Here is a 25,922-nt window from a genome sequence, read left to right as displayed (position 1 = left end):
CATTGAGCAAACTCTCCAGCCTCAGGCAAAACATCTTTGTTCTTATTTCAAAACCTGAAAGCAAGCAGCCTTGTGACTCCTCCCACCAGCACTAAGTCAGAACCTGGTTCAGGAAAGGCACAAGCCTTCAGGTCATGCTGGACACCTGTCATTTTCCACACAACCCAAAGTTTTTCTGGCAGCCATGCCCAACTGGTTCAAGCATCCCTCACATTTTAACCTCTCCAAAACAGGTCCCATCTGCATGACTGGAACCTTCGCACCAAGTCTTTTTCCAAGTTCCTGCCTGAGCTGATGGCTGCTGATCCTATGACTGCCATGCTTTACACAGTATCCTTTGGAATCATCTCATCTCTGTCTTTACCTGAGACAGTATTGCTATAGTGTGAACTCACCCTTCCCAGACTCTTAAATGGCTGAAGACTCTGATATGGTTTGAAAAGTGAGTCACTCTCAAACAATTTCTTACACTTGAAAGTTTCCCAAAACTTCAAGCTGTTAATTAATGGAAAAATCTAAAAATCATCAAATATCCACTTGATTAACTGTAGTGCTGGGAGTTGAACTCAAGGCCTTGTGAGTGCCAGGCAAGTACACTGTCAGTGCACCATGGCCCAACCCCAGAACTTTTTCAACTGTTTAAGGTTAGGAAGCCTTTGTAATTATGACACAAAACCCGGAAGCCACAAGACAAATTTGTATGCAAATATAGATTTGATCAGTTTAAATAAAGTTTCACTATACATTAAAAATCTACCAGAAAGTAAAAAAGGAGTGGCCGAGGAAAAAATTATATACATCTTATCACAATGGGCTAATCTCAATAAAGAAAGATACTAAAAATCAGTTAAAAAAAAAGAGAGAGTTAAATGTTCTTGAAAACTGGAAGACATGAACAAATGCTCCACAGGAAACACAGCTGGCACCTAGATCCAAGGGTAAATCAGAGGAAACACCAGTCACATCTACAGTCTGCTAGAGCGGTGCGCTTCAAACTGTGAGGCCCTCGCTGTGCGGGTGAGGGAAGCCAGCACCAGTCACCGGGAGAAAAGAAACTGGCCATGTCCAGTCCCATACAAAATGCTAATGGTCTTAACTGGACAATGTCAAGTGGCCATGCATGGCTCACATAAACAGACGTGGAAGCAGAAGGACAACCCAGGGTGTCCCTCTGCCATTCAAGTAGGAACAGTGTAGCGCAGGGCACTTGGCAGGAGGTGCCAGGGCTGTGCTGGGTAGACCCAGTGAGGCATACAGGACTACAGGCCAGAGTGATGCAGCTACTTAAAGAAAACAAGGCTTCTTTATCATCATGAAAGACACCAAGGGTAAAGTGACTTGCATATTTTGCTGGGCCTAAAAATATCCTGAGCTAATTGGTGTTCTTTTGGGAAGTATCCAGTTGTTTATTTTTTCATGAGATCACTACCTTTACCTGCAAGGTCTGCTTTTGTTTCAGTCTTGCGGCTTTGATGCTTTGCCTCTGGAGGTCTTTAAATCTTCAGGCCATTAGCTATAGAGGCCTGTGGACTTTGCCAAGCAGTGGGAGGTGCAGTGTGAAAATGGATAGGTTCCTCCATGCCCTTCACAGCAAAATCCTCCTGGCTCTGGTCCCAGGTGACTTTTTATCTGCTTTACCTTTTCTGGACCCAAGTTATATACTAGCTACAAGCCCCTCCAAGGTTTCATTTTGGGAAACTACCAGGCTCATTTTGTTAGGTTCAAAGAGCCCCCTACTGCCTTGGAATTGGGGTCCCATTGACCACCCCTACTCCCCCTTCCCCCCAAGACTGTTAGGTCTTATACAGGCTTCCTCCTACCTGTTACCTGTAAAGCTACTGGTTTTGTGCTAAGAAGCCACCCGTGATGCCAGCTACAGCCCTGCTTCAGGCTCCACTGTGCAGGGACCTAGCTTCTTCAGGGACATGTGACCACTATAAAGTTGTGAGCACTCCAGACAAGATCCTCTCAGAGTTACTTCAGTAGCAGGGAAAGGTGTCAGAGAAGTGAGATGAGCAAACCAGCTCCTTGGAGCCTTCACTGCCCCTTTTGCCTGTAGAACTCAGTTGCTCCGCATAGGCCAGTTCAAGTGGAATTGTTGGTGTAAGAGGTGGGAGATAGTGTTTTTCAAGGCCAAATCTTGTGAACTACGGGCTTGGGGGCTGTGAGCATCTGGGATATCAGTGGGCCCACTGTCTTTTCCCTGGTATGTGACCCCTTTGGAACTATGCCAGAATCAAACTAGATCATTGTTGAGCACAGTGTGACCTAGAGGTGATGTACCCAGAGCTGTCCCTAGCCAAACTGTCAGCCATGTCTCAGGAGAGGGAGGAGCTCAATAGAGAGCTGGGACAGGGAGCCCCCAACCCTCGGGTGGCCTGCTGCTGCTGCTTCCACTGCTGCTGGGCTTCTGCCACCACCTGTTGTCCCACCTGTTGTCCTACCTGGGCAGGTTTTAAATGCTGGGCACTCAATCAAGAGGCAAAAGAGAGAAACCCTTGTAAACTTTTATTTGGAGTTGAACAGTGGTGGCTCAGCTTATTCTATGAACTGTACATTCACTGAGGGACCCCGGGGAAGCCAGCTGCAGCCCAGTGAGGAGGGTGGGTAAGGGGTAGGAAGGTTCCAGGGCTGAGCTTCCTAATCTGCCCCACTGTTCTGCAAGTGGCTCATAGCAGTAGTACATTCACTGGGCCATAGCTGTGTCCAGAAGAGGGCTGTTTTAACGTAAAGCACTCACAGCTCACAAGATATTACTTGACTACACAGCCCTGACAACTCTCATAGCTCTGCTCACACCCACACACTCTGCAAAGGTGGCACACTGGGTCTGTAAAGAGGCACTGTCCCATCCTCTTCCTACTCAGTGTCCCCGCATCAATTAATGCTATACCATCCAAAGGTGGGACAGCAAATCTCCAAGTAACGTCACATGTCTATCCTGAGGAAAAGATGGTCACATTCACGTTGTGCTCCCCTCGAGGCTGCACTGTCTGGGCTGGGTTACTTCATCCCCCACAGCTCTGGGAAGGCAGAGAGGCCTGGCTCATGAGGGGACAGGGGCTGGGAGACAAAACAAGACTCATGTCACAGAAACACATAAAAGCAGCCACAATCCTGCACATGGACGGGATAAGAACAGGGCTGCATCTCTGCCTTAGCATGTGCCCTGGGCCCCACCTGGCTCCCTGCCCACTTGGAGGTAAGGCAGGGAGATGGCCTCAGGCCAGGCAGCATTCCTACCCTGGCCCTGGCCCAGCTAGTGTGGTGTAGCAGGGCTAGTACATGGGCCATGTTGCAGGCAATTCTGCTGATGACACTGCAGGCACAGAGGGTCTCAGCCAGATGCAGGCTCCTCAAGGATGGTGTCACTTCCGAGACAGAGGGGTCCATGGAGTTGGGAGCCTCGGAATTCTGGCCAGGGCGGGGACTAGGGCTTAGCTGCTACAAGGCAGGAACCTTCTGTCTCTTCAGGGAGTCGATGTAATGAAAAATAGCTCCCAGAGCCCAGCTGGTTTCAACATTGTCAATTTTTCGAGCCAGCTTGAAAAGATAAAGGAAAGAAGAGGAGGTCAGGACCTGAGCTGCAGAGACTGGGTGGTGTCTGTAGAAGAAGGCAGTGGCTGGGGAGGATAGACACAACGAACGCTGGCCTGTTTCTTAAAAGCAGGGATAGGAGCAGGAGATAAAAATTCAAACAGTAGGGTCAACAGTTCCCAGCACCCGACCCCACAAGTGGAATGTGGCACCCAGGATGCAATGCTTACCTTCAGCACCTTGTCCCCGGGAAAACCAAACTCGTGAAGCAGTCGGCTGATGTAGGTGAGGTCCATGCAGGCGAAGGGGCTGCTTGGTGGCTGTGTCTCCAGAGTGCGGCACACTGGGAGAGATGCCAATTCTCAGTCACGTTCTAGACAATCTCTAGTTGGGAAGAGGCAGCATCCCTTGCCCCAGCTGCTGTGACTACTGCTCTTCACTTCTTTTCTATTATTACTTGTTTCTTTGAGTGTTCCTCTGCACAGCCCTGGCTTTCCTGGACTCATTCTGTAGATCAAGCTGGTCTTAAACTCAGAGATTTTCCTGCTTCTGCCTCCTAAGTGCTTGGATTAAAGGTGTGTGCCACCACTGCTCAGTGCTCTTCACTTCTGATTTACTGTCAAACTACAGTGGAACCATCCTATTGGCAGGTCAAGGGGTCAGTCTCAACCTCGACTAGGCCTCGATGCCAGGACCAAGAGAGTCTGGAATGTCTTTCCTTGGGGTAACAGTGGCCACATCTCTGTATCTGAGACCCTCAAAACTTTCTAGGTGTCAACATACCTAGAATCAAGCTTTATAATCATGACATTAAAGCTAGTTCCAAATCTATCCTTGTGTGTACCCTTGTGTGGGGACAGAGGACAGAGGAGAACATCTGGTCTCCTGCTATAATTCTCTCTACCTTACTCCCTTGAGACAAGGTCTCTCACTTGAACCTGGTGGCTCAGCTGGTGGTCAACAAGCCTCAGCAATCCTTCTGTCTTCTCTGTCCTCTCCACCTCAGCCTGGGCTTTGTAAGCATAGGCAACCACACCCAGCTTTTTATGTGAGTTCTGGGTATCTGAGTTCAGATTCTCATGTTTGTGCAGGAAACACCCTCAAAACATTTCTATAGTTCCAAGAATCTATTCTTGATAGAGGGGCAAATGCACTTAGACACCCAAAGTCCGGGGAAAGCCAAGAAGTGTCAGGAAAGCATGAAAACACCGTGCTATTGGCAGGGGAGGATGGAAGAAGAGAGGAGAAGAAAACTTCCTATGGAGAAAACCGCGAAGCTTCAGAGCTTTCAACTGCAAACTGGGAGCAGCAACCAGAAGAGCTGCATATGGACATAGCACTCAGTCTTGGGTGCCAGGGTGATGTGACACAGATCAGGGCATAGTATAGAGAGCAAGAATAGGCACTGGGACTGAGGCCTTTCACATCTGGGGATACCTTCCACTGGAAGGTAGCATCTTGGATTTGGGCCTTAGGTGACCCTAGTACACTCTGCACCCTGCCCTTACTCACCTCCCAGCACTGTCTACTGGACAGAATAAGGTACCAAACCCAGCAATTCTGGGCCTTGTGCCCATCACAAGCACATGGGGTTTCTGTTCCCACAACCGCTTGGCCTGTCAACCCTGACAGTTACGGCACCACTCACCATACTTGGCTGCTATCTCAAAGTCTCCAACAACAAGGCTGCCTCCTTTCTCTGCATCTGTTGGATAAGATAGACACCCAGTCAGCAGGAACATGGTGGAACCATGTGATCCACTGATGCTGCAGGCTGTCACTTGCAGACCCCATACCAGGAGGTCCACAGCACACACGAACATGCAGACATGGGTCTTTCTTATAGGTCTTCACTACTGACTTCAGGGAGCTGCCCGCACTTACTGCTCCTGTGTTTCCTCTTTCAAGTCCCAAGGAATCAAATCCTGAGCCTCAGGTATGCTGGGCAAGTGCTCTACCGAAAAGCTAAACCATAGCATCAGAGGAGGTGCAGCTTAGGATGAGCAAATATCTCTACCAGCACCATCCAGGATAGGGGGCTAAGGAGGATCACCTTATCCCCAACTCTGCAATGTCCCCAAGGAGTCTCACCAGTATCTCTGGGCCCCAAGAAAAAGCAAGTACTTGAAACTAGCAACAGTAGAAGCACAGAGTAGTGCATCAGGAAGTGAGAAAACTTCTCTGGACTCTGGAGGCACTGCTTCTCTCCACAGGGACTCACTGAGTTAATTAAGTGTCACTGTCATGGGTAGTCTAAGCTCCTTCAAAGTCCAGTGTAACCATGACACAGCCGAGATCACTTTTGGACAGCTCTTCAGCTCCTGAGAGCAGCCTAGGTGAGATGTCTGCCCCTCGGTAAGGACAGCCTGTGTTGACAGCATGTGACTGTAGGGCTACCTTCCTTCCTCAGAGCTGACACATGTGTAGCAGAAGTTATTCAAGGCAAGGCCTCACAGAGCTGGCCCCAAAGCAGGACAACACCCCATCCCACCCCCCACGCTGCCCAGAAGGCTACAAAGCTAAGTTGAAGTGAGGAACCCTGAATTGAAATGCCATAGCTTTGGTGTGGTCAGGAGTATGCAAGTTGAGTGTCCCCTGCTCCAGCTCTGGAGCCAGTCAATCAAAACCAAGCTGTCTTGGAACACACTGCCTCAGTCTAACAATTCACTGCTTGACCACTCTCTGTAACTGCTCTGGAGCCAGGATAGAGGCCATGGGAATCTCCTGCTTCCAGAAAGCATAACTCAGCATGCTTGTTACCCTAGCCAAGGCATCCGTACTGCCTTGATTGATTTCTTTAAGGAAACTGTTTTGGGGGGCTGGACAGGTATCTTAGCAGTTAGGAGCACTGGCTGTTCCTCCAGAGGTCCAGGATTTGACTCTAGCATCTACATGGCAGCTCACAACCATCTGCATCTCCAGTTCTAGGGGATCTAATGCTATCTTCTGGCCTCCATGGGCCAGGTATGTATGTGGTATATACAAATACAAGCGGGGGGCGGGGAGGGGGAGAGAGGGAGAAGGAGAGGGAGAGGGAGAGGGAGAGGGAGAGGGAGAGGGAGAGGAAGAGGGAGAGGGAGAGGGAGAGGGAGAGGGAGAGGGAGAGATCAAGAAACAGATTTTTAGGTGCAGGGAGAGATCAAGAAACAGACCTTTGGGTGCTGGGGAGATAGCTTTCAGAGATTTAGATTGCTTGGGGATTCTCTTGTAGAGGATTTGGTCCCCAGTATCCATGTTGTGACTTACAACCATCTTTATCTCCAGTTCCAGGAGATCCAATACCCTCTTCTGGCCTCCATAGGCCAGCATGCACGTGGTGCACATACATACTTACAGGCAAAACATTAACATATATATCTATCTATATAGATTAGGTGTTAGTATTCTGCCTAAACTCCACCTCCACAGTTATCTGGCAGCAGCCAGGTATGCTCCTCCCCACAGTTATCTGGCAATAGCCAGGTAGGCCTGCCCACTATAAAAGGGGCTGCTTGCCCCCTCCTCATTCTCTTGTTCTCTTGCCTCTAGCTTCTCTCTGTCCCCTTGCCCCTCTCCCCTTCCCTTCCCCCTCTCTCCATGTGGTCATGGCCAGCCTCTACCTCTCTGCACACGTTCTCTCTCTGTCTCTGTCTCTCTCTCTGCCACCCTCCTGGCTCCCCTCCCCATGCCCTGAATAAACTCTATTCTATGCTATACGGGTGTGTGACTGGTCCCTCAGGGGGAAGAGATGCCTCAGCATGGGCCTGCTGAGACATCCCCTTCCCCCATACCTCTCCACACACCCACAGAACATACTCTTTATTTCTTTATCTTTTTATAAACACAACATTAGGTATATAATCTAAATAATTTTTTAAAAGAAAACTGTTTTTTTTTTTAAACTACCAGGGTACCTTTGCACCCCTTTTACAGACAGCCACTGACAGCCTCAACAAATCCCACTGGTTGGCTGTCTACCCTGCCCTGGCTCTTTAGACCAAGTTGAGGCCCTCACTGTAGGTCCTCCCTCAGAAAGAGAACATGTGGTTACCCATCCCAAGTGGCTCTTGAGCTGAGGCTACAGGGCAAGGCCAGGCAGTATACACAGTGAGTGAGTAAAGAACAAGCCCTACCTTCTAACTGGCTCCAAGGAACTAGTTAACCTAGGAGAAGGTGCTTTTTCCTTCCTGCCTCTTTATCACATTGCCCCCTAAGCCCACACACTTCACACATACCAACAAAGCCACTACTGGCTCGCACTGGCCCTCTTCCCAGATTGGCCTGGTCCTTACCTATAAGGCCAAAGCTGGCTGCAAGGTCATAGTAGTAGGAAAATGCATAGAAGTCCACGTGCCGTGCCTCTTCTGTCCTGTGTACTTTATTTCGGAGGACTTCTGATACTCGGCTGGCACACAGCTCATAGAGGCCCACTGGAAAAGAAAAGAAAAGAAAAGAAAAGAAAGCACATAGCTAACGTTGGCAAGCCCAAGGCACGCAGGCCACACAATTCTCAGGAGGAACTCTTCAGGCACTTGCAAGTCCTCAGGAATGGAGTAACCCTTACCAAGAGGATCCTGTACCTAGACACTGGGCAGTGTGCTGCCTGGCCCTGTGTCAGCCTCCACACTTAGGGCATAGGTGTTTTTCACTCCGTACTTGTCAGCCCAGCAGCTTGCATGGACCTTCAACTTAGCCACACAACCTGCAACCTCCCTACCTCACAAACCAGGAAGTAGCCATGGGCCATCTGCCAGGCTATGTACCTGGATGGCAGAAATCCCAGAAGTTGATAGATTCTGGAGATCATTCAACTTCCATTGTCATCCAATGGGTGCTTTAATGACCATGCCTCAGACTGGCTTCAACCGGTCTCCTCTCCTTCCCAGTGATCCCCCATGGGCCTCAGAGCTATGCTCTCAGCTCCCAGACTCCATCTCCTCTCTCTGACCTTGGTTACATCAGCCACAATACCTCCTTAGTCACTAAGGACTCCGTGTTGTACATTCTGCATCCTTGGCCAAAGCACTGTTTAGAAATGGACAGCTTGATCTGATCTCTTTACACCCTGACTCAACTGCTATGCATGGGTCTTCCTGGTTAACACTGCCATCCGCCATGCCTCACCCATCCCAGGTCATTTTGGCTTCAAGGTCCTTATTTCCTCATCTAATTCCTCCAATTGGAAAGCAGGTACTGTGGTGGCAACACCTGGCCTTCCCCTTGTTCCTTTTCCAGATACCTCTAAAAAGTAGACACCAACACAGACAAGGCTGTACCTTCCCCAAGTGCAACCCTTTCTGAGGAACAGGTTAGACCTACAAAACTGACAGCTGAACCAAGCTGACCACACAACAAGCAAAGGCAGATATGCCGCATGTGTTGTGTCTAACCTGGGAACAACATCCCAGTATTTCTCCTTGAAGAAAGTCAAAGGACCCAGAGTAACAAAGACTGGGATGAAGGCCAGTGACAGGGTGGTGGGAGCTGTGTATCCTGGGCTGTTGGCAGGAAGCAGCCTTCATTTCTGTCTGCACTGAACTGGCCAGAGCAGAGCTTCTGGGCCAGAAGCCCAAATGTGGCTATTTGTCTCCGGTCCCATGGCAGCCAATTCCTCCTGCACTGGAGGACTGGAGGGCTCTTTGGACAGAAGTGTTTGGTGACAGACAAGGAGACTTTGTGTAGAGACCCTGTAGAGGGAGGTAGTCAGAGACGGTCCCAGCTCTTCAAAACAGCCTTCATAATCTTGCCACAGCTCTTGGTTGCATGCACTCAGAGAAGGTACAGCCTTGTCTGTGTTGATGTATGCTTTGTACAGGTATCTGGAAAAGAAATGGGGGAAGCAGACTACCATTGACACTCATGAACCTGACAGCAATGCCACCTACCTGCCTTCTGTCCTGAAATTCTATAGGTGACCTCAGCATGCTCCCATTCTCCTCTGAACCAGGGAGACAGACAGGGGCTGACCAGTTCCTTGTCATCTTCAGCTGAAATAGAAATGACCATGAAGGTAAGAAGAAAATAGTGCTGTGACCATTAAAAGGGGCTTAAAAGACTGAGTAGGGAAGTAACGGAGAATGTTATAGGCTGTAACAGGATGCAGGGATGCAATGAGCCCCATCTCCTAGGACAGTCCAGGTCAGCTGGAGAAAAGCCCTGCTCTGTCACAGGCAGCCAATCTTGCTTGCCCAGGAACAGGACTGTGACCCAGGTGAAATGAAGCATCTCATGTCCCCTAGGCACCTAGGGTTCCAGACACTGGGCCAAGTGCTAGCTCATCAGTAATCACAACAATCCTATTTGGAGGAGATTAATGCAATCCAGTTTTACAGATAGCTGAGTCTGGGAGTAACTGACAGGCTGGTAGGAGGGCAAAGACAGGTGCCACCAGGTGTTGCCACGCTAGAGTAAATCTGTGCTCCACAGCACGCACTAGGCTCAGAAGCTGTGTGCTGAGAGTTCGGTCCCGGCCTTTAGCACTACTGAGCTGGGGTGAAACCTTTAGTAGGTGAACCCCAGGGGAAGTTAGGTCACCAGGGCATTTCCTTGAAGGAATCCAGGGGTCCCTTTCATCCTTTGCTTCCTGCCGCCAGCAGGTGAACAGTATCCCCTGCCACCCGCTCCCCTCATGATGTCCTGATTCACCACAAGCCCAAAGGTGACACAAATGAGTGACCATGAACTTAAACCTCCAAAACCATAAGGCAAACTCTTCTTTCTTGGTGTCACTTGTCTCAGCTACTGTTAAGTGACAGAAAGCTGACATATGAGGTGATTCCAAATGCAGGTGACATAGTTCAGAAATTCTTTCCCTAGTTTCTCTCCTGTTTTAAACCAAAAACTTCTCCTTTATTTTTATTTTATATACATAGGTGTTTTGCCTACATATATGAGGGTGTGCCACACATGTCCAGTATCTGCAAGGGCTAGAAAGAGGGTGTCAGATCCCTTGGGGTTAGAGTTACAGACAATTGTGAACTCCCATGTGAGTGCTCGGAAGAGAACCTGGGTCCTCTAGAAGAGTAGCCAGAGCTCTTAACCAGTGTGCCATCTCTCTAGTAACCCCTAGTATCTCTTTCAAGAACAATAACTTAGAGGAATGTTCAAAGGTAAAACATACCATCCATATCCTATCTTAGCCCTGTAACAAGATCTGGACATATTCCACCCAAGCTGACTGGGTGGCCAATGGCCGACATGCTGCTGTGTAGTACAGGAAGAAGGGGGAGGAGGAGGACAAAGAGGAGGAGGAAGAAGAGGAGGAAGAGAATGAAGAGGAGGAAGAGGAGCAGGAGGAGGAAGAGGAGCAGGAGGAGGAAGAGGAGCAGGAGGAGGAAGAGGAGCAGGAGGAGGGAGAAGAAGAGGAAGAAGAGGAGGAGGAGGAAGAGGAGGAAGAGGAGGAGGAGGAGGAGGAGAGGCACTGAAAGGAGGGAGAGAGCCTAGAGCAAATGTTCTACTCACCAGGTTTCCCCTCCACACCACCCAAGATAGCCAGTCGTGCCGACATCAGTCCCAGCCCCAGGTAGCTGTGGAGACAAATCCTGGTGAGGTTCGGCTCAATGTGAGTAAGTTTCTCCTGCTTTTTCTATGAGCCCTGTGCCTGAAACATTAACTGAACTGAGAGCCTGTCTTGAGCTCTTATGGATCTGCACACATGGCAGTGAGGGAGGCAGATTCCATCTGTTTTTATGAGGTGCAAGAATTACTCCAAGTGCCTTGTGGCTAGCCAGCAGCCCACTCCTCACCTCTTTGTCTTTCCCAAGCCTCCTCCGAAGTAGAACAGGACAAGCGCCAAAGAACAATGTGGGTTTATAGTGAGTTTTAAAATGAAACAGGGGAGGCAGGACAAGAAGGGCCCAGGAGGTCTCTTGACACAAGAGACTCTGGGATCTGGCATCTACACAGGGAAAGGATCCCACTACGAGGGTTCAATGGGTGGTACAGCAGGAGTGAGCAAACCCACCTGTAGGAGTACAGCTTGTACGTCCTGTTAAACATCTGCAGCGCTGTCAGGTGGCCAGGTGGGGAGGCCTGCAGGGTACCCTGGGGAGAAACATGAAGCTACTGCTGCCCCGCTTTCCTGGACACCATGCCCTCCTCCCTGAATCATGTGGAAGAACAGGGACACTTAATGAGTTTTCTACTACTTTTGACTATGAAACAATGAGGACCAAGGAGTGAACTAATAAATCTACCCAGGTGAGTGTCTTCCCTTAGGAGAAGCTTTTTTTTTTTTTTTTTATTTCTTTCCATATTAGGGACCAAACCAGGGCTTTTAAGTTCTAAGTACTTGGCCAGTAAGCAACATCCTCGGCACTCTTCCTCCTCCTCCTCATCATCATTTTGAGATAAGGTCCTGTTAACTTGTTCAGGTTAGCTTTGCCCTCCAAATCCCCCAACCTCAGTCTCCCCAGGACTGGGATTCCAGATGTACAGCACAAGGCCAGCTGCAACCAGCTGCATCTTGCCTCTTCTGACACATACAGTCCAATCAGACTAGATAAGCATCTGTCTCAAAAAGTGAATAGGATCATAGCTTCAGTTTCTAGGTGTATAAATATATGTACAGAGCGTATAACTCACTGGAAACAAGATATGGGTGAAAATGGAGGTACTTAATATAGATGGCATGAAATGCACGTGGAAGTTGTTTTTATCTCATTTAGAACCTTTCTCTTGAAGGCTGACCTCCTTCCCGCCTATGAGCCATACTGCTTACTTTTGCTCCTGGAACTTTGTGGAGGATGGAAGGTATCTAGTCCCTAGCACAACACTAGTTATCATTTGATTTCACCTCACTGAAGAGCAGGTTTCTATTTTGGATTTTAGTGGGTAGAGTTAAAAATCTAAGTCATTATCTGTGAGAGAACGCGGGGGTCGGGGGGAGGGAGAGCACCTTCCAGTGGCCAAGGGCCTTTTCTGAGGGGCCTCCTCTGGGTGACTGCAGCTCCCTTGACTGTGATGCACACACCTGGTAAGCAGGCAGGACTGGTTACCTCGACACGTGGGAGGAAGGTGATCTGAGTGGATCCTCCGCCCAAATCCAGCATGCCCACACTGCTGCTTCCTGGGGTTTTCAGACTGCCTAGATCACAGTGAGTAAAGGCATAGACAGTGCTGTCATGTTAGGAAGGCTATGAGGACAGCAGGAAAATCAAAGCGAGGTCAGAAGTTCTTCCATATGGGGGGAAAAGGCAGAGAGGCTGCTGCAACTCCTTAGACAATGGCAACTTAAAGGTATCCAGGAGCCATGGCTCGGCCAGCTGTAGCTGTGATATGAATGACAGGATCATACTGACCACTGAGAGACACTGACACTGCTCTATCTTCTGACAAGGCTGCTTCACCTTCCCAGAAACACTGACTTTGCTATTCTGATGCAAGTCCTCTCTGCGAGGCATCTTCTTTGGCTAGCCCCATCCCAGACTCAGTACTCCCAAAGCATCTGAAGTAGAGAGCCCTAACCTATCCACCAGTATCTTTATGCCTTCACATTGGTGAGGAAAACCCTTTCTTCCTTCTACACACAGACATACTGCCCTTCTCCAGTAAAGGGGCCACACTGAAAACAATCTGCAAATGTCTCTTCACAACCTGTTTCCATGGCAGAGTTTCTGCCAGAGCTTATCAGCACACATAGCATATCCAATATTTTAAGACCTGACTAGTAGTTTTCATCTTTGTTTTTTAAAGATTTATTTAAGTACTCTATCTGCATGTAGAAGAGGGCATCAGATCCCATTATAGATGGTTGTGAGCCACCATGTTGTTGCTGGGAACTGAACTCAGGACCTCTGGAAGAGCAGACAGTGCTCATAACCACTGAGCCATCTCTCTAGGCCCATGACTAGGTTTTATTCACTGCTTCTCTTTGACTCTAGGTCAAAGCTCCAGTGGATGTTGGGCTGGAGCTGTGCTGAGAGAAGAGCAGGGGTAGTAAGGAGCTCTAAACACAGGCACATGTGGACTGACTCTGCCTGACCTGTCTGGACATGCCGCTACCCCAGTCTGCCTCCAAGCCAGCAACACTAAATCAGGGTGTTATGGTAATGAGGCCTTCTGCACTTCAGGAAGCCTGGCAAGCACTCCTTTCTTAGGATGGTGAGCCATTAGCCTTTCCCATCCAGTAGACACACACCTGTCAGGAAGTTGACAGTGATCCATGCCGAAACACCTGTAAGAGAATGGCACAGGCATTTTAATTCCTTTAAAAAAGAGTTTGAAATGTATTTTCTGTGTATGGGTATTTTACTTGCATGTATGTCTGTGGATTTGTGTGTGCCTAATACCCATGAAGGCCAGAAGAGGGGTTAAAGCCCCTGGAACTAGAGTTATGGGTGGTTATAAGCCACCATGTGGAAGGTGGGAACTGAACTTGGGTCTTCTGCTAAGCCATCTCTCCAGACCCCATTTTAATTCTTGACACATGGGGCTGCTATCTATTTCCAGATTTCAGGGGCATGGTAGTCATTGCTTGCTATTCCCAGCCAAGAACCCCAGGTCTTCGGGCACACACTAAACCATTACCAATGAACACATTACCAAATGCCATATCTCCTCCAGGATTTTGTCACCATCTTCCACTTTTAAAAGAGGCAGAAAAAGAATCCAATGTTCCCTCTGCCCTCCAGATAAGCTCACTCTTAAGGTCATATTTAAAATCACTAGCCAAGGAGGAACCTCAAGTGTCTGTTTCAGAACAAGTTATATAACCACAATATTCCCAGCATGGCAGCAACTAGTGTTCTTTAAATGCCCTTAAAACTCAAAACATCATGTTTTCAAAGGCTTCATCAGTACCAGGTTTGGTGCTGGTCAAGAAAAGAACTTGTCTCTAACAACAAAACTGTTGTGCATAACAAAACTGTGCACAAGACCATGACTTGGGCTAGAGACAGTGCCTTCAGGCATGGAGTTGATGCAGCAGTGGCGGTAGCGGCAGCGCCAAAGTCATTCGTCTGACTGGGACATGCACTGATGAGATGCTCTTTTTGTCAACTCTACCTTCGTCTGTGCCATTCATGATGGAAACACAGTCATCCCCTACAAGGAAGGGTGATGCCTTGAACACCTCCTTCACCTAAACACAAAAAGAAACAACCCTTAGCCCAGCGTGGAGCTCCAGCTCTATGAACGTCATCTGTACTCCCAGAGCTTGGAAGACAGGAGATCTGGGGCTTGGGATCAGCTTGGTCTACAGTGAGTATCTCACCCTCCACCCAAGCCAGGGCAGGAAGGATGTGCTCCATCTTCAGAATTACGGTCAGAAGTTCCCAAGGATGTGTTCAGCTGGCTGTGACAGAACACTTGAGGGTTCTGCAGTGTTCTGTGTGGCAAAGCTTACACTGTTCCAAGCTTCTGCAATCCTTTATAAATAGAGGTGTCCTTAGCTGATATCCCTAGGATAACTAAGGAACGTGGCACTCCAGGTACTTCATCTTTAACTGCTGGGGATGGCAGAGTTCTGAGAGAAAAGATAGTCTAGAGAGAGTGAGTCTTGGCATGTACTGAGCCCACTGAGTCTCCAAATACTGCCTGGCTTTGGGTTGGGATACGAAGGGCAAAAAGCCCTATGAGGTGGGATACACACACACACACAGACACATGCAGGAACATGGGCCATCTGAATCTGGCAGAGGGAGGAGGTATGAGCAATTGGGTATGTCTCTTTACTTTCTAAGGAGTCTCAGGACTTGAGACTTCAGTGTACCTGGTCACCCTTGTACCCCTTGTAGCCTAAGAAGGTGTACTGTGCCACCACCTTGCATACAAACAGTATAAGAATAATCTAGAAGTTAAGGGAGACTGTATCTTCCCAAACTCGGTAGATGGGAAGAAAATTAAAAATACATTCTGGGGATGAGGACGTAGCCCTAGTATAAAGTGCAAAGTGGCTGTTTGGGTTACTAGATCCCCCAAGAAGCACTAGGACTGGGGAAGAGGCTGAAGGTCTCTTGGGTAGTCACAACTGAGTTCAGGCTAAGACACCAGCCCAGCTCACACACCTGGGGGAGGGGGCACCCTTCAGAAGCACAACATAATTTTAAAACAAAGTCATTTCCTTAAATGTCACAAATAATATTCCTAATGTGATACTGTGAAAATTCCAGTGGTTTTCTCTTCTATGTCCTGCCTGCTTGACACTAACTAGATAGTTAGTGGCTATTTTGTTCTGAGATAGTGTCTCCCTTTGTAGCTCAAAAAGGCCTCTGGCTTAAGACTATGTTCTGGCACCTAAGTGCTGAGGTGACAGATGTACACCACCATGCCCAGCATGGTTAGTGTTTTTAGTGACCCTTAGCCACCTTCCAGTTGGGGGAATGGCTAAACTTACCTTTTGCAGCAACTTCTGAGCCTTTTCTCCCGGCAGCAGGCGCAAACCAGCTGTGGCCTTGAGAACCAGAGGGGTGGCCTTCCAGAAATCATATGGAATGTGTTGCTTAGCAACATTCAGAAGCTCCTGGATCCCCTGAGCACTCTGCGGATGTTGTGAAAGTGAATCAGGCTGTTATACACACTACCCAGGTACTTAAGAATTAAATTTGGGGGATGTGCATGTGTGCACATGTACATATTCACATGTAGAGATCAGAGCAACCTCCAGGAGTCAGGTCTCACCTTCCACCAAGCAGGGTCTTTCATGTTTCTGCTATGGCATGACTTACACAAGCTACATGACCCACCACACAGGGCTTTGCATGTGGGTTCTGGGACTCGAACTCAGGTCAGCAGGCATGTGAGGCCAATGCTTTTACCCACATATGCACCTCCTGACTCCTTTTTCTCATTTTCAAAAATAGCAGGAGCATTGCATCAAGCAGCACTGGCCAGCTTGAGAACACAAAGGGTCAGAACATGGAGGACAGCCCTTGGCATAGAACATGGCATGTGAAAACAGGTCAACAGCCACGGGCTGAGCCTCCTTTCTCGAAACTTCCATGCTTTCTGAACAAGATTTATGCTCTGGTCTGTCGCAACCTGTGCTGGTTAGTTTTGTGTCAACTTGACAAAAGCTAGAGTTATCTGAAAGAAGTGAAGCTCCATTAAGAAACTGCCTCCATAAGACTCGGCTGTAGGGTGTTTTCTGAACTAGTGACTGATGGGGGAAGGCCTAGCCCACTGCGGGGTGCCATCCCTCGTGTGGTAGTCCTGGGTTCTATAAGAAAGTAGGCTGAGTAAGCCACGAGGAACAAGTCATTAAACAGCACCCCACCAGGGCCTCTGCATCAGACCCTGCCTCTGGGATCCTACCTTGCTTGAGTCCCTGTCCTGCCTTCCTTCATTGCTAGACTTGCAATGTGGAGGTGCAAACTCAATAAACTCTTTCCTCCCCAGCTTGCTTTTTGGTCATGGTGTTCACCAGAGCAATAGAGATCCTAACTAAGACACTACCCCTCACCAGGTGACCTCACAGGGTTGTGACTACTTCCCTGTATGTCGTGAGCATGGGGAAACTAGCAAATGCTAGGGTCACTCATAGAACTGAGTCCTATGAATAACCTCATTAGGGTCCCATCCCTGGCAGAAAGCTCAAAGGGTGGCTCAGATGTAAACATGGGTAAATAGTAAAAACTCGCTTTCTTTTTATCTACAATTCTGACTAAATCCACCCAAAGATGCCCTTGTATATGTGGGTGACAGAGTGTGTGTTAGATGACACACTGTTCCTCTCTACTGTGTATGAAAAATAAGAACAAGGAGAGGTCTCAAACATTTGTCCAAGGACACACAAAGCAGGTCTTGAAGGCTCCGTGAGAAGGCAGGGCACATACTGGAAGCAGTCAGGACACTCATCTCACTGAGTGTGTCACCTATCTACAAGTCGGATTTTTAATTCCCCTAGTTAATTAATCTAAGCATGACATTCAATTTGGTTTAACTGGATGACTACCCTGGAATCACTAATTCCTCTGTTGTATAGCCAAGCCTTGTAGTACCCTGTTTGAAACCATGATGCAACTGTGGACAGGAATAACCATAGCTCATGCTGGAGGAATGCTGGACCTGGGCTAAGGATGTGGCTTACACACGAGAAGCCCTGGGTTTCATACGCAGCATTTAAAAGAAGAAAAAGATAAAGGAATGATAGAGAGGTCAGAACTCTCTGAACAAGCAGTTTCTGCTTTAGAAGAAAGTCAGGTGTCCTCTGCTTACTTATGCTAGCGCATTAAAGCATCAAGGACATCAGAAGTCTAAATACTACAGACTTACAGAAGTCCTCATTTCACTCTAATGAAATTTGCTTTACACTTATTTATCCTATTACATTTATTTGGTTTGTGGCTTTCATAAACTGTGTGTGCTTTGTATTTACTATTTTTTGAGGGGTGGTGCTGAGATGAAGCCCAGGGTATCAGGCAGGCTAGGCAAGCACTCACCACTCAGCTTCTCTGCTACCTTAGCATAACAGTTTTAGCATTAATATTTTTAGTAAATGTTCCTTCAATCAGAGGAACCGCAATGAAAAATTAAAATTACACATGTGCTACGGGAGTTGTAGCTCAGTGTCAGAGCACTGGCCTAGCCTGGGAAGTCCTGGGCTCTATCCTTAGCTCCTTGTATCACAGAATATTATCCAAACTTATATGATAATTACAAATATTTTAAAGTCCAAAAACAGCCTTCTTTTTTCATTTATTGCTTGTATGAGTGTTTTGCCTGCACGCATGTCTGTGTACCACATGTGTACCATGCCCACAGAGTACACTGAAGGCATTGGATTCCCTGGACTGGAGTTCCAGGTGGTAATAAGCTGCTATGTAGGTGCTGGAAATTGAACCTGGGTCCTCTGGAAGAACCATCAGTGCTTATCTTAACCGCCGAACCATCTCTCCAGCTCCACAAATAATGCTTCTGTATGTTTGTGGATGTGAGCTTCTGAACTGCATAAGGATTAGGGGAGGGCCTCATGACGCACACCACACTGGCGGGTGAGACCTGTACCTCTCTACCTCTCTATCCTAAGGGAAACACCATACCCCAGGCAGTAAGGAAGATTTCTTTCTCTCAGGGGATAGCCAACTGATCCAGTTCAGAAGGGGCTGGCTAGTAAGTTTACAGAAGGGGGCACTGGAGGGGTAAACAGACATAAGAAGATGGTTACCTTTTCAACATCATCAGCATAAGCAGAAAGCCCAGGCTTCAGTGCTTTGAAGGTTTCATGGGTCAAGGTGGGAGTTTCTAAAGGGAAAACATTTTTAAAAGATGGAATCATGAATCTATACAAAGAGTTATGAGGATATAGAACAGAGACTACCTGATGTTAAGAGCAGAGGCCTGACCATGACGACCAATTAAGAGGGATTATTTTTGTTTAAATTCTGCAATCTAGTTTAGCTGAGTAAAAGACCTAAAGTCTACACCAGAGCTCTCCTTTATTACATGTGTGTGTGTGTGCATGCGAGTGCACGTGTGTCTATGTGTGTAAAGGCAGGCTGGGGTGAGTGTCTTTGCCTAGCAAGTTAGAGGCCCTGGAATTGATTCCAGCACTGCAAAGAGTGGACAAACAACTCATACTCCAACTTTATGGAGGATACCTTACTTAAATTTTAAGATAACTCTTGCTGATTTAATGAGACAAATGACCTTAAACTATAACATAAAAATGATGCCCATAGTTATAAGATGTTATCCTTACATGAGCCTTGAACAAGCTTCTGAATGTTTGGTTTTCTTCTTAAGAAGTTCAGTGTTTGATGTTAGGAGGAGTGGACTACACTGCAGCAAGGAAAGTGTCTACAGGCCTCCTGTGGCTAAAGACGTCAGAACAAAACATGAATATGTAAATATGAGGACTGAGGAAGGAAAAAACAGGACCAGAATAGCAGGAACAAAACTTTTCAAAGACTGTCCCCTAAAGACAGACACTGGATTATTGTTAGTACTGCTTTAAACTTAGATTACTTTTAAAAATTTGGTGCTAGAAATTGACTCAGACATGCTAGAAAAGTGTTCCACCGCTGAGCAATCCCTCCCAACCCCCTCCGTCACACTTGGTTTCAAAACTAAGTTTTGAGGTGAGTAAGTAAATCTGGTGTTTAAATGTTCAGCTACTGCAATAAGAAGAAAAGTATCAATGCACAAATGAGATAAATTTACAGAAAGACAGAGCATCATTTATTCTCAGCAAAAATGAATTAAATTGTTACTACTGTTGTTGTTTTTCAGACATGTAGCCCTGGCCATCCTGGAACTCACTATGAGCACCAGGCTAACCTAGGACTCACAGAGATCTGCCTGCCTCTGCCTGTACTGGAATTAAAGGCATGCACCACCACATCTAGCTTAACTGCTGAAATTTAACACCTTAAATGGATGCAGACTTTTAAAACTAAATTATCCTCAATAAAGTTTTTTTTAAAGCAAAGTTCTGACCCAAATACACAAAGATATATAAAAGTTAAATCAGAAGCAAGTAAAACAGGTTGCTGTAGTTCTGAAAGAGTTGCCAGGGGTCTCATGCTGACAGAGAAGTTAATGCCAGGATGGTGTCTGGCTACTAGGGACCTGGATGTGGGACTGGAACAAAGCAAAGGGACAGAAAGCTGACTGACTAAAGGTCAGATTTTAGTGCAACAGACAAGGGAGCCAAGACCCAGGCAGCCAAGGGGTCCTTGAGAAAAGCACCCACCTTCTGCCTAATGTCCCCAGTCCTGGGAAGCAAAGCTGCTAGGGCCTGAGGTCCAGACCCCTCAGTGTCATGCAGGACCTACAGCAGCACATCTGCAAGCCTCAGTCTCAGGTTTCTACTACTGTTCTGACTTGCCTGGGTTCCTGGCTTCCAAGAGCCTGACTCTGGAGTTGTTTCCTGCCATGGGATCTCCCAATATCAACACGACATAGCTCAAATTGCAGGTTCATCCACAAGGCCTGCTGTGGACACAGGGAGGGGACAGGCTACTAAATGCCCTCTAGGGTCTTAGATCCCCATCAGTGGTAGCCACTGCTCACTAGTGTAAGAAGAGTCCTGGGCTCCTGGGGACTGCAGAGGCATGGACTTTGTATTCACCGAGTAAGTACCTCTTAGTAACTGCACTTTTTTTTTCAAGTGGTCTGTTACTCACACTCAGTCCTTCTCCCACTGAGCTTTGCCCCAGTTCCTTAATAATTTCATGTTAGCAGGCTTCCACATTACTCTAGAGTAGGTGCTTAAGCCACATTCTGTCTTCTGAAGTAAGGAATTCTCAAGAGCCTTTCCCTGAGAGTGGGGAAGGCAGACTCCATGTCTGTGCCCTTAACTCATGGCTGCTCAGAGTCAGACAGATACCTCCAGGTGGCCGGGCGAACTGGAAGACGTGGATACGGGTGCCGGTGCTCCCAGCATCAAACATGATCCCATAGAAGACCTCATGACCATGTGCAGCTGAGCCTGGGGAGCTGAAGGCCTGCTGGGTCCACCGTGCCCCTGAGGCAGCCCCAGCAATGGTGAAGAAGGCCTGGGCAGCAGAGGCCCGGTGCCACTTGATATAGGCAACATAGATGAACAGGCCCACGCACAGTCCGAGGGGATATGCCACCTTTGTCATCCGCAGGGTCCCATGGTTTGGTATTTTTCTCATTTCTCAGTCTGCTGGGAACTATGTAGCCCCTGCTGGTTGAAGGGAGAAGAATTAAGTAAATAAAATTAGGCTGTAGCCTACAGTGTATGTCAGAAGTTCCTAGGTCTAGGGACAAAGTATGCAACCCCATGCTGGTCTGCACCCCATTCCCCAGGAGTCAGAGGCTATTCTTGATTTTCCTGATGATTCTGGTAGAGCTGGTCCAGGACCTGAGGGTTTTGAACACTGAGTAACTTCCACAGACCATTCCAGGTAACAGACCCACAGGACCTACCCATTCTTCAAATTTTTACCCGCACTTCTATTCTGAGATTAGAGATTATACCTTCAGGATTTATTTTCCCAGGAGCTTAAAACTGGTCATCTGAACAACTACAGCAAACCTGAGACAGGTGTGGAACACTGAGCTTTTTTTTTTCTTTCTGGAAGTTTAATGGACACTGCTTTTCATCCTGAGGGGTAAATGATGTCTGGTACTTTCAAAGCCTATAAAACTCTAGCCAGGTAGCAAAATAAATTGATGCCATCAGTTCTGGTCCAATATACTCTAAACAAAGGCATTCACTCATCTTTAAAATATAATTTTTAATTCTTCGGAAAGAGTTATTGAGACAGATTCTTGTTATGTAGTCCAGGTTAGCCTCCAACCTCAATCTTCCTGCCTTGGCCTTTTCAGTGACAGGAGTCTAGGTGAGTACCATCACTCCCAGATATTTAATTTTGTTTGTTTGTTTGTTTGTTTGTTTAGTAGCTCCTGGTCTCAAAAAGATGAGAAGTGAGGGCCCTGCATCTCAAGGCTTGTCCTGACCTCAAGGGATATCTGCTGGTCTTTTCATGCCTTGCACTTTTCAGTAATTGAAACGCAGCAGCTAATCCTAGGAGAGCAGGAGGCTTGGCAGTATGAGCTACAAGTAGGACACGAGTCCTGCTGGCAGCGGTGTGAGTAGGTCAGGCTAATTCCTCCAAGGGTCTCTTCTGCAAGGCAGGTGGTTGCTCACACAGGACCGTCACATCGCTTACAACGGAACCTGGAAATCCAATTGTGTTCAATAAAAGCCACAAGGAGCATCAGCTCTCCTGACTTTGTAGATGGGCAGAGGACATATCACGTGGGAACCAGGGACAATGATGGACAGAAGGACCCTGTGGCTGCCCTGCTTGAGGAGAGAACAGTAGTTCTAGGTCAGGGAACTCATCCTGAGGTGGCCTGAGTGAGGCAGAAGTGGGATGACGTTGCACACAGAGCAGGCCTTCCTTGGTTCCATCTCTGGTCACACTCAAACACTCTTAGGCAAGCAGCCCAGGTTATACGAATGCTGCCTCTGAGCCCCAGGCCCAGGGAAGAGGCCCAGACTGGGGCAAAAAAAAAAAAAAAAAAAAAAAAAAAAAAACTTTCCCCCATTCCTGCCATGTGTAGGGCTCAGAAAGGTTCTCTTGACAGATGCCAAGGAGTAAGTCTCCCTTGCTAGGCCCCAGCTCCTGCCGTAGTTTGGACCTCACTTGGCTCCTCTGCACTTAAGAGCTGCCCATTGCTCTCACGATTTCATCTCACTCATCACCTGCTCTGTGTGGCCTGGTACTTGTACCTCATTCCATATCTTTGATCCTTGCCCAAGCATTCCAAGAACACAGTGTTTTCCCCCTGAAAACTCAGCTCCTACCTGTCCCAGGCTCTTTGTGCACATACTATTATCCATTCCTAGAGTGTTCAGCCATCAACTGGGCCAATTTTGTCCAATTCTGACCCTATCCCAAAACCTCTGCTAAAATCCTACTACCCCTACCTTCCCCAGCCTGAATGTCTTCCCCATGTGCTCTGAGTGCCCTACATCCAACCTGTAAATGCAAGATTCTATTTTAGACAGCCTGACAACACTTATCAATCCGCAGACCTACAATCATTGCATTTACATATCAGCAAGCATTGCATGATATGAACAATCTAGACAGAACATCATATCCAGGGAGCAAAGGATAAAAATCCAGACAAACTGGTCCACAGGACATCCATATCTCAGAGGCTCAACTCCAAACATCAACTTTATACTGTTGGGTTGAAGCGTTTGTCCACAGCTAAGGAGCTTGCAGGAAGGACTAATTACTTTTCTCTAGCTATGTCTAACACCCAGTAGTGGTATACTGATCAGACTCCCAAAAGGCTCACTGAGAACAACTCAACCTTAGTTTGCACTTTATAGAACAGAGCTTGCAGCAGCAGCAGCAGCAGCAGCAGCTTGAACTAAAGCCAAGTGGAGAATGAGCAGGAAGTGGAACAGGAAGCACCTTGCAGAGGTAAACAGAGGTGGCTTGGAGAGGTCCACCTCCTGTCAGGTGGAGAAGGAGAATGTAAGTTTGGTGTTAGAAAGGGAGGAGGGGAGGCTAGATCTCAGAAATATGCTCCATCTCATTTGAACGGGCAGCTGCCAGATTTTTTTCAGGTTTGCATTAAAACACAGGGACCAAGCCATGATTGCAAATGACTGCTGCACATGCTAAATGTGTGTCCAAAAATAAAGCACATTAACAAAGCACACTAACAAAGCACACGAACAAAACATCACGGATTTCTCCTGGTAGTTGTAGAAAGGAAAAAAAAAAGTACATGAACAGCACTGTGAAGACTACCTCCTGATTCTTTTGCAGGGTGCCCTGCCTGTGTGGGCCAGTAGGTTCTTCCAGACTTAAGTACACAGAGAGCTCTCAGGTTCTTCCATGAGGCTCCAGGAGGAACTCAGATACACACCATATTAGCCTACACTCCTCCTGGGGCAGGAGAAGGGGGGAAACCCCAATATTTAGACTTACCTTTATGCTTGCTGCATTATTTTCAAGGACTAACTACATTGTTAAAACGCTGGTACCAGGAGTAGGGAAACCTCCCCTCAATTCAGCCCCCTTCATGCCTCTGCAGCACCCCAGGAGACCCTGTAATCACATTCATCTGCCTCTCCCTAGGGAATCTCCTTCCCTGGTGTCTAAGATTTTCCTACTGTGGCTATAAGAGTTCACTACCCTCCCTGTGACGGGGGATGTGTAGCCTCACCACACATGATCGTGGGGTACAAGGACCTGTAGAGACATAAAAGGCCCAGGTATTTTCAGGTGACCGATTCCTTTGATTCAGTGAAGGGATGTGTCCACTATAATCTACTCAGCAATGTAGTCTCAAAACCAATTACTTCCAGATGCTTTTAAAATAAAAATGTGTTCCCTCTGATTCTCTGTCCTTCTACATTCTGGGTGTCTGCATCAGGACCTTTCTTTCTCCTTTAGTCTGAAGCACCTGTGGCCACACACCAACTCAGGCAGAATCACTCCGACCCCTAGCAAGCTCTTCGCTGTCACCACCGTTCCCAACCATCCACACAAGCAGAACACAGGGTTTCCCCGGTTTCCTGAGCCTCCCAGCTGGACTGTCCAGTGCAGAAGGGGAGGCGCCTGGGCCTGGTTGTGCTAGGGGCGGGTCAGCACAGGCCAGCCGAATGAATGGGCGCCACAGGGCAGCGGGCTGCACTCGGGCAGAGACCCCTGCTACTTGGCCTACAGCGTAGCTCACGAGTGTTTTGCGGCTGGGACAGAAAGCCAGCCAGTTGAGTGGACCGAGAACGCAAGTGACCCTGAGGCCTCCCTCGGGAGCTGTCTCCAGGCCCAGGGAGGTATCAGGCACTTGGAACTGCAGCACAGGGAACCCCGTCACTCGCGCGCGTGGGGAGACCAACGGTAATCAGCCATCCGGGCCAAGCACATTTCGCTGGCCCCGCTTACCCTGCACGGCGCCCTCGGCCTCTCAAGAGAGGTAGTGGCGTTGCCGGAGGCAGCCAGCGACCACACACCGAGCGCCTAGCTCTCCAGCGCCCGTCCGCGTCAACAGAGCCTTAACGCGTGGAAGCAAACCCCAGCAGATGCCGAGAAGCTGTCTCCGCCTACGTACACTTTGCGTCACAGAGTGGGCAGGACGGCGTTGATGCGCGTGCGCTGTGGCACTTGCCAGCCACGCAGGCGCAATAGCCATATGCTCGTCCGAAGTGGTTGTTTGGTTGAGTGTTTGTTTTTCTTTCTGCCAGGAGGGGTCTCTGGAGTCATCACCTTGTCCTGTAGGCTTTCCTCCTGGATCCCTCCACACCCGATTTGCTTCCTTTTACTTTCAAGGGAATACGTGATAGGTTAAGCATTCACAATAGAGAAAGCGGTGCTATCACGAGCCCTTTATCCTTGGCCATATTTTCTGATGTCTTCCTAGAAGCCACAGTGTTGTCAGCTTCTAACTGCAGGGAGACTCCGAGTGTACGTCCCTAATTTATCTGTCGGAACGTCTCCCAAGTTGGTTGCCTGTTCTCCATTGAATCAGGACTCAGGACTCCTCTTCTTCCTGCCCATGTGATGACATCTGTAAATTGGGGTGCAGGATACTGGCCTTTGTCCTGGAAGATGTCCCTGTCTATTGGCTGGGAAAGCCTAGAAGCAAGGATTTCTAATGACAAGACAGGGTACTCGGGGAGTGAGTGGGTGGATGCTAACCACAGAGTGCAGGGATACTGTGTGAAATAAGGATTGGCAATCGCTAGTAGTCCTGCGAAACCATTGTAAATGGCCACGTGAGCAGCTCATTGGCCCTTTCCTTGTCTTGCTAAAGATCTGATTACAACAGTAGTCTATATGACCTCTTATTTGGCAGATCTTAAAAGCTTCCGACGTTTCCCAGGTGTTTTGTTGTAAATAATACTGCAGTATCCCAAGGACTATCTTGCCACCCACTGTGGATGTGCCTTAGAAGAGAGCCTTAGTATCGAAATTGACTATGATAAACTCCACAGATACGACTCAATTTTCTCCTTAGTCATTGTACTA

At 47.9% G+C, this 25,922-nt stretch overlaps 1 protein-coding gene across 2 annotated transcripts; it reads right to left on the bottom strand.

Moving 5' to 3' along the window:
• Positions 1–2,489: 2,489 nt before the first annotated feature.
• Positions 2,490–24,992, bottom strand: Entpd6 (ectonucleoside triphosphate diphosphohydrolase 6). 2 transcript variants are annotated; one of them, XM_028774966.1, is made up of 14 exons: positions 24,840–24,992; positions 20,783–21,106; positions 18,620–18,696; positions 15,851–15,994; positions 14,521–14,596; positions 13,655–13,690; positions 12,513–12,601; positions 11,480–11,559; positions 10,978–11,042; positions 9,402–9,503; positions 7,809–7,946; positions 5,186–5,242; positions 3,768–3,880; positions 2,490–3,543 (listed from the first exon to the last, which is right to left on the bottom strand). In XM_028774966.1, exons 2-14 carry the CDS (start codon positions 21,072–21,074, stop codon positions 3,445–3,447), a joined length of 1,368 nt encoding a protein of 455 aa, XP_028630799.1. In that variant the 5' UTR covers positions 21,075–21,106; positions 24,840–24,992; the 3' UTR covers positions 2,490–3,444. The 2 variants fall into 2 exon arrangements, with proteins under 2 accessions (XP_028630799.1, XP_028630798.1); XM_028774965.1 differs by having other exon boundaries at positions 20,783–21,103.
• Between the last annotated feature and the right edge of the window lie 930 nt (positions 24,993–25,922).

This window comes from Grammomys surdaster, unplaced genomic scaffold, assembly GCF_004785775.1.
Source record: "Grammomys surdaster isolate TR1022 unplaced genomic scaffold, NIH_TR_1.0 251, whole genome shotgun sequence".
Taxonomy (NCBI): Eukaryota; Metazoa; Chordata; class Mammalia; order Rodentia; family Muridae; genus Grammomys; species Grammomys surdaster.
Note: the sequence above shows the minus strand (reverse complement) of the source record. Positions and strands in the feature narration are given on the sequence as shown.